This window comes from Hirundo rustica, chromosome 11, assembly GCF_015227805.2.
Source record: "Hirundo rustica isolate bHirRus1 chromosome 11, bHirRus1.pri.v3, whole genome shotgun sequence".
Classification (NCBI taxonomy): Eukaryota; Metazoa; Chordata; class Aves; order Passeriformes; family Hirundinidae; genus Hirundo; species Hirundo rustica.
In genome coordinates this window covers 3,794,515-3,807,871 of record NC_053460.1, presented here as the reverse complement: position 1 = coordinate 3,807,871, position 13,357 = coordinate 3,794,515, and the positions used below count along the sequence as shown (strand labels likewise).

At 41.8% G+C, this 13,357-nt stretch overlaps 1 protein-coding gene across 4 annotated transcripts in view; it reads left to right on the top strand.

The window, feature by feature from the left end:
- Window positions 1–13,357, top strand: part of CDH13 (cadherin 13) — a 451,300-nt gene that overhangs the window by 333,248 nt on the left and 104,695 nt on the right. The window contains exon 8 of one of the 4 annotated variants that reach the window (XM_040075802.2): window positions 262–2,453. The exons of the other annotated variants lie outside the window; for them this stretch is intronic. Coding sequence (XP_039931736.1) covers window positions 262–333 — 72 coding nt within the window. The 3' untranslated portion in view covers window positions 334–2,453. Of the gene's footprint in view, window positions 1–261; window positions 2,454–13,357 lie in introns of those variants that run through there. 4 annotated transcript variants of the gene reach the window in all.

Below are 13,357 nucleotides of genomic sequence, written 5' to 3'. Positions count from 1 at the left end.
TTCCAGCAAAGATGAAATTTACCCAACCCAAGTGAAAACTGATGGATATGGTGAATATTTACCCGACCTGGGTGAGATCAGGGGACAATAGAATGCGGAGCATTAGAGACTGGAGGCAAAATTTCCAATCCAGATGGGTAAAATTGGGTGGTTTTGTCCATTTTTAATCACTTAAATAAACAGAGTGAGGGATTCGAAAGTACTGACTTTGCTGAGAGGTGGGGCTGCTCAACACCTTTGAAATGAGGCTGTTTTCCACAGTCTTGGTGGGAGGAAGATGTGGGAATCTCATTTCGGGCAGCCGGAACATCAGCTCCAATTGCATTGGCCTAATCTCCGCTGCCCCGCGGAAAGGAAATGGCAACGGAATGATGGTATCAATATTCCACGGAGGGGGAGCAACGCTTTTAGAATATAATTTATATGAAAACGTTTCGCAGAGACGGGCGCTGCAAATACGAAGGATATGAAGGATTTCAAATGAGCTAAGAGACAGAGGAAGACAGCGATACCCCTCATTACATCCCCTTTAATCACGGGGAAATCTATCTCCAGCTAATCAGCTGCTGCTGATATGCGGAATGAGAGGTTCTCACGAGTTCAAATAGGTGTTTCATCCGGAGCTGCCCCACTCCCCAGCCTGCCGTTCATTCAACCTGCTCCTTTCACCAGTGTTAGCTGATAAGGAAATAGAAAAGATCTGAAAAAGGTTTACCTGGAGAAAAAATACAGAACATAGATCGCAGCTTTAAAGACAGGTTTCGTGAGTAAAATGTGTTTAATTTACCACCAGCTAAAGGCTTTCAAAACTTTACTTTGTCAAGAAAGTGGAAGTTTGTTGAGGAGAAAATAATATTAAATCAAATGGATCAAGGTCCTGGGAGAACAGAGCTTTTTCTCTTGCTATTTCTTTATTTACGATTTCTTTGTAAACAATGTATACGAAGGCCAAGACTGCATTGTGCTTCAGTCTTAAACACACAGATAAGAACACTCTCACTCTGGGATCCCACCTCTCCAGTGCTACAAGTCCCTCACGTTAATAAGCAATTCTGTGTCCTCAGTCATTGTGAAGAGCTGCTTGAGTGGATGAAGGTGTTCTTAGACAGGAGGCAGTAATGCCATTTTCTTTAGAACATGCACAGAAGGTCTGCTCTGCACATGGAAATTCTTATTTTGGGCTGCAGTCTTGGACTCTGAATCTTAGCTTGAGATGCAACTTGGTTGTCAAAATGGGTTACTTTTTTTTTCTTTTTTCCTGGACTCAGGGTTAATATTTTTTACAGAATTGAGTCATTGTGGGTGAGAGACCTTAAATTAAAACACTGTATACACAATACTGGTGATCCCTATTATGTAATATCCTATTTTCTATAACTGTGCAGCCGTATGAGGTTTATTTCTGCTATACATGTATTCTGCTCACCGTCCTTGCTGCTTTGGTTCAAAAAGTCATGTTACTTACAAAACGAATCGTTTTGGTTGTTGTAAATGTGGGTTTGAGCATTGAAAATACTGGAAATCAGGTGTGCTCATACAGCAGTTACATGACAGCTTCAGAGAATTTCCTTCAAATTTACCAAATCTTCAGAGTTCATTAATATGTAAAACACCTCAGAGTGGCTTAAGGTAAAACATATTTCAAGTCAACTCACCCTGAAGCCAATTATACTGAAAGTTTTGCCAAAGTTTGAGATTTGAACATTTCTAAAGGTGGTTGATAAGTTTGTTTTCACACCCCTGACCTAGGCAAAAAACCACAAAATCCTTGTTATAAGTAAAATTTTGCCCCATTTGTACAAAATAATTAAAATGAGACAGAACTAAACATTCCACCCTGTGGAAAATGCTGCTCTTCCGATTGCACTCTGTTAATTAGGGTGTCAGAAATGCCCATTCCCCGGACTGGAGTGGGGGAAACAGTTCCCATTTCATTAAAATACTCTGCTACTATTTTGAATCCCTTCCTTTTGCCATCTCAGTCTCTGCCCTGTATTTAGAGTACTTTTTTCTTTTAAAACATTAAAAAAAGAGGCAATTGGAGGAGAAATACTTTACAAGCTTGTAAATTCTCATGCGGCTTTTCATATAAACCTTCTCCTTAGAAAATGTTCTCGTTGAAGGTATTTTACTCAACTGTGGGAACAGAGGGAATTCTTTGTCTGTCCCAGATACTTCTTTACCTTTCAACAACTTCCCTGCATGGCCTGATTTTAAGTGGGCCATATGATTTCTTGTCAGCTTTGGTCTGCACAACAAACAAAACGCAGACAAAATCATTTTCAGAAGTCATTCTGAGCATGGGAAATTCAGTTAAAGGGTGAAGCATCATTAATTTTTATCAAGCCATATAAATGAAAGGAAATATAAGTCTAAATAATAGAAAGGTCAAAATCATGGGTATATATAGTTATTAGCAGAGCTTTATGGGGCATTCAGAATTGATATTCTCTAGTGACTCCTAAATCTAATTTTATAATTTACAAATAAATATAATTTCTTGCCTCACAGCAATGATTATTTTTTTTCCCTGTAGATATAAGTGTTACAGACATGGAAAATTTATATTTTGTCCTCAGAATTTTGAAAGGTTGTTATTGAAAGAGATACCTGGGTCTCTGAACCTTCATTCATCTTGGACTTTTGATGTTGTAAAAGAGCCTTTGGGATATCACACATCACACTCCCTGGTAGCTGTACTTGGCTCTACAGGGCTAAAAACATATATTAAAAAAAAAAAAAAAAAAAAAAAAAAAATTGGTGATTGGTGTGGAGCTTATTTTAATGAAAGATTGCAGATGTGTTGACCAGGAAGGATCTGTGTGGCATTTTCAACACAGGAATGTCCTCATGGTTTTTTGGAGTGACCGACACTGAACATGACCAATCGTGTGCTGAAGGACTGTAAAATGAGTGTAAAATTAGTGTAAAATGAGTGTAAAATGAATACCCTTCATCAAAATTTGGTTATGAAGTCCTTGTAAAGCTGCGTGTGGCAGCGCAGCTGATGCCTGTGCACACGCACGGCCCTTGCCAACCTGCTCCATCTAGGGGATGCTTTACACAATTCCTGTTTTCACATGCACTTCTAAAGCCTTTGGAGTCTTTTAACACCATTTAAATTGGATTTACAGTAGTGTAATGAAATCAAAATCTAACCTGTGAACAGCAAATATTTACTGCTTCAACAGCATGATCATAACACTTCTTTTGCTTCCTGGTACCTGTTTTACTTCCTGGTACTTATTTTACTTCCTGGTGCTTGTTTTTGTGTAAAACCAGCTGATCTGAGGGTCTGACTTTCTATGCCACTTCAACAGAACCTCAATTTAAACTGTTCAGTAAAATATTTACAAAATCTCTGTCTGTCCCGTGTAGGGGCTTTACAGACCGTCTTTTACAGGTCATCTTTCACCTGTTGTTAAATTAATCCAGTTTGGTAAAATTTTTAATACAAGAATGAACTCTGAAACGTGTCCCAGTGTATGAAAATCAAGGCAGATTTTATGCTGGATGTACAACTATCCCAGTTTTTTACTCTCCAGTGCAGCAGTCTAGAAATTGTATTGATGCATTTGGAACAACTTACATGACCTGAAACCACAAATGTTGCAACCGCGACCTCCTGGCTTGACCATTCCCTGTGCTGGCCCATCATGAAATTATTTCAAGTGAAAGGCAGTCAGTCATTAATAAGAAGCACACATTTCTTCATATTAAGCGATGTTAATTTGCTTTAAACTAATCCCTGTGTCTGAATCTGGACATTTGAGTTTTACCTAGGAACTTATTTCTTATTCATTGATACTGATTTTAAATTATTAGCATTGTAAAGTTATTTTAATTGAGCTCATGTTGTGCATATTGCTTTCACTAGTAATATTTGTGTCTTCAGCTGTACATTTCAAAAGGTATTTAGTTCCAACAGGCAAAGTTTTATGCACTATTAGAGTAACTGTGACATCATTAATTACAACCACACTATAAAATTTGGGTTGTGAAGTAGCTCATTCCTGAGTGTGAGTTCAACAAAAAGCATAGCTTCTCTTTGCTACTGGTTTTAAAGGTTTTTAACCGCAAAAACTGAGGTTAACAATGAGGAGAGCAGAGTGGGTGACAGCAGAAATGAGCCTGGGCTGCTGTTCTTGAGCCGAAATGTGAAAAATAACACATTTGCAGGTATTTGGCCGTGAATAGGGGTAGAAGGAGCAGAGGAGAACAAAAAAAACCCTCTAAACAGGGACCACATAGCATCCTGGATGATATAAATATATCACATCCACATAAATCCAGTATTGTTGAGGATGATAATTCTAAAAAGATACAGTTTCTGGAAGGAGGTCTCAGTTCCATTCGCAATCCATCTGATTTTTCCACAAAGCCCGGTGGTGCTCCCATCACCTTGGTGTTCCGAGCAGTGCCTGTCCTGGTGGGTTTGTGCATTCCTGGTATCGCTGGATCACCCAGGGGTGCCAGGCAGACTGAGCTGATGGGGATGTGACAGCTGACACAAAATCTGACCCTGCCCAGGTTAGAATGTTAAAAATTCTGGTTGGGAAGTGTGGGGTCTGACTGAGGAAGGAAACCGGACATTTTGGTTACCGTGAGCAGGACAGTGACGCTCTCACCGACCCCGGGGGTTCTGCAGCAGCATTTAATTCAGGATCTATTCTCAGTGGCTTCTGCTGCTTAGGCCTTCTCTGGGGACTGTCCCAGCCATGCCAGCCTTGGATGTCAGACACTGTCCCCTCTGCCCCAGCCGTGACCTCCCCGGTGCCCCAGCCCTGGAATGGCACAGCCTGCAGTCACGTTTCCCCTGCCCTCACCCTCAGCAGGCTCTGAACTTTGCTGCCTGTCTCTGTTTGACTGAGTGAGCTCCTTGCAGCCTTGGCATTTCCCTTTAACCTTCCCTGGGATTCGCTCATGGCTCTGCTCTCCCTGCAATATTCTCTGTTCGACCCCAAAAATATAACTCGTGTTGTCTTGCAATGGAAACAGCAAATTACTCTTATTACTCATTTCTAGTCCTTTGCTGCAGCAATCCATTAGGAGAGAAATAACCACTAAAAGTAACAGCAAAGGACAAAAGAGCAGCCAGGCTGAAAGCACAACTGCCTCTCAGCAATGGTGGTGGCTGCCAAATCATTCTGCTGTTCATTCAGCATTTTCCAGGTGTGAGGATCCCTTCCAGTGTTTCTGAGACCAAAATGAATTCTTATTGCACCATGCATGGGGGAAATGAAGGATGAAGCATGGATAAGTTGAATGTCTAGGCCAAACTCAGCTAAGAAATTTGAATTGATAAAATTGACTTGAAACACTATTAAAATACGAGTAAAATATGCAAGTAAAGAATGAATATGCTGAACATGAATATACTTACACAGTTTTCTAAATTAGACCCTGTGAGTGTTCATTTTCTGTTCTTAAATGCCTTGCAGATATTCATATTAATGTTGTAATTAATATAGAAAGAAATTAGTGACTTTTTGCATTATTTTATACTTTTACAGTTCAGCTTTTTACTTAGGCAATGTAATAAGTCAACTGCAATGAGGAGCTCAATTCTTTGAGTATATTTTCAATTTTTCAGACAGTAAAAGTTGCCCTTTCACAAGTCAGGCCACCATTTTGAAAGTCAGTTTTCATAAATGGAAAATTGGGCTAGAAAGCCCCCAAGAGAAAGCTTTTTTCGGCAATTTTAGACAGCTTCTGCTTTAACTTGGTTAGAAATGCCACACAGATAATCCCTTTTGCAGCAGAAATCAGCAGTTGTGGTTGCTTTAAATGTGGGTCAGGAGGGGTAATAAATATTAAACCTAATCTTCTTTATCACCGATAGAATCTTAGGATAAGTTGTCTGCATAAACGGACGAGAGCGTTGCTGCAAAACCCAGGCAATAAGTTTCAGTGTGTGTGGCACAAGGCATTTGATTCCAGGCATAGCTACATGTTTTACTGACTTTATTTAGGAATCAAAAGTGGAAAGCCTGAGTACATGCCTGTGTGTCTCAAATATTTATTTGTCATCCCAGCTACGGCTCAGTCGGAACATTTGGAGCCTCTGTCTCTGATCCCACGAGACGTCCCATAAAAAGGGTTTTGCCTGTGGGTATCGATATCTACATGCAACACAGCGGTTAGGCTCGGCAGCGTGATGGATGCAGCTTTTATGAACATAATGAAACGGAATTTTTAAATGCAGTAAAAAGAGACATAAGACGGCGCATCAAACGGAATCGAGCCCGTCTGCGCTCTCCCTTTCTGGAGCCCTGCACGCTCCCATTGCTTTCGGAAACAAGAGCAGCTCAGGAGATCTCACAGCCTCCCTTCAGCCCGCCGGAGCAGGGGCTGCTCTGCTCTGCACAAATCAGATCAGGCTGATTGCACATTAACCACAGCCCCCGGAGCGGCTCCTGCCACTCCGAGAGGGCATCGCTCCCCTCCTCGCGCAGAACGTGCTGTCACAATCGGTTTGTGTTAGGTGTTAGAAACATCTTGTGACTGAATGACCTGTAACTAATAAGCAGCAATGCTCAAATGAGATGAGGGTCCTTGTCTTCCAAGCACTCCACAAATGGGTTCCATCTGGCAGCAGAGTGACTTCGTGTGTGATTTATGTCGGACTCTCGTGTGCTACCGGGTGGGAGAGTTAAAGAACCTCATCAGAATGCAGGGAATCCTATGACAGCTTTTAAGTTTTTTGAACCTTGCTTCGAAGCTTTAAAGACAGAAGTTTAATTAGGGGGGAAAAAAAATAAAGAAGAAAAGGAATTTTTAAATTAGAAATTTTAGAAGTTTTGTTAGCCTAGGACAGAGCACATATTTCGTCTGCTTAGCTTTCAGTGATGAAGTGGAGATGGTTAAAAAATGAAAGGCAGCAGTGACATGGTCAAAATGTCCACCTGGACAAACTTCACTGTGTTTTCTCTATAAGAACTTGAACCACAGTCTGTTTTTAACAGACCACATTGATGCTGAAAATTTTTAACAATAATTATTTAATTTTCATTGAAACTGGTTCTTCCAAATTAAAAATTATAGTTCTCAAAGATCCTGATTAAAAAGTTTTTTTAAGACTCATAGAGTCATTAAGTTGGAAAAGACCTCCAAGGTCATGGAGTCCAACCACCAACCCAGCACTACCAAAGCCACCACTAATGTCCTCAAGTGCCACATCCACACGTTTTTTGGATATTTTCAAGGTTGGTGAACTCTTCCAGGACATTTCCCTGGCAGCCTGTCACAATGCTTGACCACCCTTCCAGTGAAGAAACTCTTCCTAATATCCAAACTAAACCTTCCTTGGCACAACTTGAGACCTTTTCTAACTGGAGAACAAAGATCATGTCTTGTGCTGGACCTCCTTTTCCATAGTAAAAGTGTAAAAAATATTTAATGAAGTGAATAAACCTGATTAGCACATCGCATTGTATGTGGCCAGGATTCAGAGAGGTCACTGGCGGCTTCTCAGCTGCTGATCAGCGGTCACGTGCTTTTCTTTTCACCCCAGTGCTGATTATTTCCTTTTTTCTCTCATTCTTAGTTCCTTGTTCTGGTACTTTTAAGGTTCTTCATAGCAGCTCCTTGGGACAGGAGATGTTTCTGCAGCACTTGCTCACTTTTGGGTGGGCAGAATACGATTTGTCGCCACAGCGGGCTGGCAGCTAAAGGGATGGTGATTGTCTTGTCTTGTTTCCTGCAGGAGGAAGAGATCAGTGACAGGAGGGGTTTTCTCCCTCCGGGGAGAGCAGCAGGGTGTGTAAAGGTGGGAACAGAGTTAGCAGGAGTGCAGGCACAGGAGGAAGCCAGCAAGCTGAGCCTCGCCTGCAGGAAGCAGCAGGACACACAAAAAGGGCAGGGAGCAGATCTCCAGCCAAGCCTGAGTGATTATGGAGAGAAAGGGAATTCCTGGGAGGTCTGAACCAGTTTGTTACAGATTGAGAAGGCAGTGAAAGTCGCTGGAGGGAGAGCAAAATTGATCCCTACAGAGAGTGCACTGTGTTCAGGGGGTGAATGTTGGGTTGTTTTTGTTTTGTTTTGTTTTTATTTCACCAAAGCTTTTTATAAATCCATTTCACCCTCTAAAGCTTGATTTCCACCTTAAGAAAATGCAAAATCTTGAAGTACCCACCCAGCACACCATCCAAACCTTGCTCCAGCCACTACAGTTTCTATTCTGAGGTGATGCAGTTCAGAGATTGGCGATTTTATCTCAAAGCCTGGTTGACTTGGGAGCCTCTCACACCCCTGAGCGTTGATGGTGTGCAAACAGCACCTCTGAACCACAGCCATCCCCTATCCAAATTCACTGTGATGGGTTCAGTTTGTTTTCCAGAGCAGTCTCCTGGATTTCGTTGGTGGTTTTCCCCTTTAGGGTCCAGTAGAAATTTTCGGAAATGACACACAAATTATCTTTTTTTTTCTTTTTTTTTTTTTTTTTTTGCTCCCCATCTATGGAGTCTTGGCGTTTTAATCCTATCCTTAAAAGAGAGTGGAGGAACTGGGACTAGGATTTTCAAAGAAACGTTGAAACAGCCTTATTTTCTTAGGCTCTTCCCATCCCTGACCTATAAAAAGTAGAATGCTGTATTTGTTCATTCTTTCCTGCTCACCATCTGCCTCTCTATTCTCTTTTGTATAAAACTTGTACATTAAAAGCCTGGTTTTATAACAGTCTGCTGAAAATATAGCATCCTCCTGACCTCACTGTTATCATGTCTACAACTGTGAGAGTTCTTTGTGTGTCCTCCTATGTCTTTACTGAGAAATGGGTGTCTTACCCTTTTGGGTGATGTGCGGGAATAGCTTTGATTACATAAAAGATCCATGCAGTTTCTTTTTATTGTGCTACCATAACATTTCAGGCAAGACAAAAAAGCAGTCTAGCGCTTCTGTGATGAGGCTTTTATATATATTAAAAAAAAAAAAAAATACAAATTAAATAAGAGCAACGTGAGATTTAAAGCATCTCAGTTCTGTGTGTGAGGTTCATTATCGTTACACTCAGAAAGCTTTGCAGACACCCTGCTGCAGGGGGCTTGGCTGCTCCATCCCAGTCAGACGTGCAGGATTCAAATGTGTGCTCTGAACAGCTCAAAGCCAGCAGCAGAGCTTCTTTATCTGAGCTAATGAGTCCAGCTGAGCCGTGGGAGACTCCTTCAGAAGGCTTTCCCTCCTAACTGATGACTACCAACAATCATCCTGCGCACTTTAAATCTCCATCATGGCAGAGAGGCAAATCTGGAGGTGCTTTTGTTGCAGCTGTTGTTGCCACATCTCACCTGGACCTTGTTACAGGGGATTTCTCCCCATCTGGGACATTTTTATTCCAAGTAAGAGTTTCAGTCTTGGGCCAGGACCCCGGTATATCGCACCTGTATGAGCACGAGATAAAAACTTCTTAATCCTCCTTGTAAGAAGTTATTTTGAGCATAGGAAAAGCAAAGCCATTGGGAAATACAGGTAGAGGTGAAACCCTGGGCTTTCTCAGCAGGCTGCACAGTAGTTGCAGCGCTCTGGAAGACCAGGCTCTAGGGGAAACTGAAGAGGATGCTGAAAGGGAATGCCGAAACACCTTCCCTGATACTCTGAGTTTTACCTCCTGTGGCTGGGGCTGCAGCGTAGAGAGAGCTTGCTGTTTAAAATGAATGAGAGTTAATAAATTGGGTCAGAATGGGCAGTAGTATGTCCTGACACAGAACTTTCTGCTTGTTTCTTAAACAGTTACCTCATATTCCCTAATTTCCCAGCTCAGCTTTAACAAGGGTGTTCACCTTTGTGCCAAACCGAACTCTGCTCCATCCTTTGGATACCAAGATCCTCATTTCAGACTCAGAAAGTGCTTTGTGAGCCTCTATACCCTCCACACATTTTCAGGATTTCTCCACAGGAATACAACTGTTTTTTCCTGGAGGCATTTTATCATCTATGTCATCCTGGAGTAATCACTGCTTTTCTACTTTTTTTTACTCCTTTGAAACAGACGCCACCTTCTTTCTGTGGTGGTGGCCACCACCTCTTGCTGAGAGATTCTTCCTGTCGTAGGGATGACCCTGAAGCTTTTTCAGTTGTTCCAGGAGAATGGCTGTAGCTACCAGGACTACATTCTGAAACCCAAGGAAAATAGCCCAGTGTAATTCTCCTTCCCTGGAGGCCTGTTTTTATAATAGATTCCCACTCACCCACCTGCCTTCTGTGCATAGCAGGGGATGTGCTTTGTATGATTTGAAGTGATAATTAGAAGCGATGGTGGGTGGCCACGGGAGGGACGGCGGATCCAAAGCAATAACTGTGTCTCCACAGAGTGACACATCACCTCCTCATCAGGTACTCTAATACTACAATTCCTTTGGAATTAAACCTGGGAGTTCCTAATCAAAGGCCTTAGATGTAAAATTGTGGAGTGCGTGGAAATGTATTTAAGTCATGACTGATAGCAAATGGCGGGATCAAAAGTGCATCTTCCAAGAGAGCATGAATACTGTTGTGAGAATAGAAATTAGCTTTAGAGATAGCTCAGATTTTCTGTTTCTTTGTTTTAATTTGTGTTGTTTTGTTTTCCAGTTTCTGCCATAAAATGTATTTTAGGAAGAGGTCATTGTCGCTACCCCACAAATATTTAAAGGGATCCAATTTAAGCCGAGGCTGTAGTTTGTGCTGCTTTTTATTTGGTGATGCAGCTATTCCTTAATAGCCCATGGAGGAAATTCCTTCACTGTGTAATTTGCAAAGCCTCCTGAGATGTAATGCAGGCAGACTGAAGCCTTTTGCAGCAGCAGAACAGTGCAGGGCTTGTTTGCATCTCCTTGGGTGAACGTGGAACACCTCTCTGCCTTTAATATTGCAGGATATTAGTCCAAGGTGGAACAAATGTGATTTGGATGTCACCTGTTTGAGCACTGCCTCAGCTGTAATTTAATTTTCCTTCCCAAATTAGCATGTTTCATTACTGTCCTTTTCCCAGTGATAAACAAGATAATTCATTTTGGGTTTTCCTGCACGGCGGAAACATAAAAATTTGTCAACTGTAAATTGCTGTAGGTGCCATTAAAATTCTCCCTAACCAACCTAACATGTTCCAGGGAGTTTTTTCAAGACACTTGCAGCTATTTTTAAACCACCTGCTGTGTCTATACATATTCAGACTGTAATGGGGAGACACTGCTGAGCAATTCAATAGGAAATCATTTAAGTAGAGAGGGACATAAGAGTAAGCGATAGGAAGTTCAGGAAGTTAATGCACTAGTTTGAAGTCTTTGTCCCCCCTGTGATCTCCCCCACACACTCTTTTTCTGCATGACAACCTTCAGATTTAGATTGTTTCCCACTAAAATAATTTATTTGTGATTGCTTTCAGTCTCTCAGAATCATCTAGGTTGGGAAGTCGATTCCTGGTAGCACCGGGGGGATGTTGCTGGTTGGTCCTCAGAGGGGTGTTGGGGATGATGTGCAGAGCAGCTGCTTGTAAGGATGGAAATAGAGCAGTTAAACTGCACAGAGGGTTTGTCTCCTGCTTTTGGTGACTGGAAGAACTCTCTGGTATATTTGCACAATTGCTCAAACCCCTCTGCAATATCTGTTTATCTTTTAATTTTTTTTTTTTTTGTCTTCTGTCTTTTTTTGCCACATTTTTAAGAGTCCCCTCTTTCCACTTAATTGTAACCTCTTTTCTCTAAAGAGAACTCATAGACAACAAAGAATTAGGTTTTATTAACTTCTTACTAACAGGAAGAGAAACAAGAATGAGAGAAAAGGCACCTTTTGCTTCAACCATTCTTCTCTTCCTGGAGATGTTAAAATTTGTCATAAGTTCTGGATGCCCTGGGCATTCAATCAGTCTCACCCTTGTAGCAACAAATGTTTCCATTCATACTTTATATTCAAGGGATTTCCACACACAACCATTTAAAAGAATAATAAATAATAATCCAGAACAGAAGCTAATCTGACCACAGTATCTGCTGGTAAAGTGGGCAGATATCAACTTATAAAAAACGTCTTCATTTTTCCACTTATATTCCTTTTCCGGATAAAATTTTTTCATGTTGCAGCAGATTACTTTTACCAGTATATTCTAAACCCACAAGGCCATAAGGGAGTGACTGACAGTCCCTGGCAGGGGAGAGTGCCCAGAGCAGCTGCAGCTGGTGTGCTTGGTGACACCAAGCCGCCAGGGATGGCGAGTGGCACCTCCTGCCTGAGTCACAGGTACCCAGCAGGGGCAGAGTGGGAGTTGTGTTGGATAAATGATGGCAATTGTAACCTGAAGTTTACTTTTGCTGGCAAGTTTAATGAGTCAGGACAGCCTGGGAAGAGTCTGCATTATCCAACAGACCTGGGAGAGGAGCCCTGGGGTTGTAGAGGGGGTGGAGAAGTTTTTTGCTGCGCTGTTTTGATTTTTCTTGAGCACATTTTTGTCCATTTAAAAACAATGTGTTCAGTTTACCTGTCATAAAGCCTCATGACTCAAATGTATCTAGAAAGACAAGACAGAGAATAAATTTAAAAAACAAATCAAAGCAAAACAAAACAAAAAAAAAAAAAGAGAGCAGAATTTTTGTGGGTGGATGACAACATTCTGGCCAAAAAGCCAGCTGAGGAGGAGTGAGGATTGAGCTGCAGCATCGTTCAGCAGGTTGCTGCTGGGACTGGAATCAGTGAGGCTGCCTCAGCACGTGGGTGAGGTGGCATTAATTATCTGTGCTGACAGTCCAGCAGGGCCCTGGCCATGACAGGACCCCAACCAACGTCCCTCCCCCTGCTCCCTCTTCCACTCTGCCATCACTGGTCGTGCTGGGTTTGCTGCTGCTGGATGTGCCTTGGGGTGTGTTGGGGAATCAGAGCCATCAGTGGATCCTCGAGCAGAAAAACACTTCTTTCCAAAAATAGCAACAGCAGAGACAGGAGCAATATTCAGCCCAGGATCAATAATCAGGGTGAGGCTCTGCCTTGGAGGCTGCACAAGCCAAAGCAGTTCAGGGGCAGTTTGATGTTCAGTTCCTCTGCAAAGTGTTCATAACATAGGTAGTACATAAAAAATTAATCATTCTGGATGCTTGCACTGTGCTGTCAACCGAGATGTTTCCCCTGTGTGCAGATGTTACTGAAATTGAACTTATCCCTTTGCCCTTAATGATAAATATAATATGGACCCATCTGACGAGTGCAGCTTCAGACCTGTGTTTGCAGAGTGAGGAGGGCATGGCTATATGTAATGTTTAAGGAATTCCTGACAGCACAGATCATAAAATATTTAATTTATTTCTTGCTTAACTTAAATGAAATGACAGACCAAGTGATCTAAATGAGGCAGGCTTTATATTTATTTAGTCTTAGCTTTAACTCCTAACAAGAG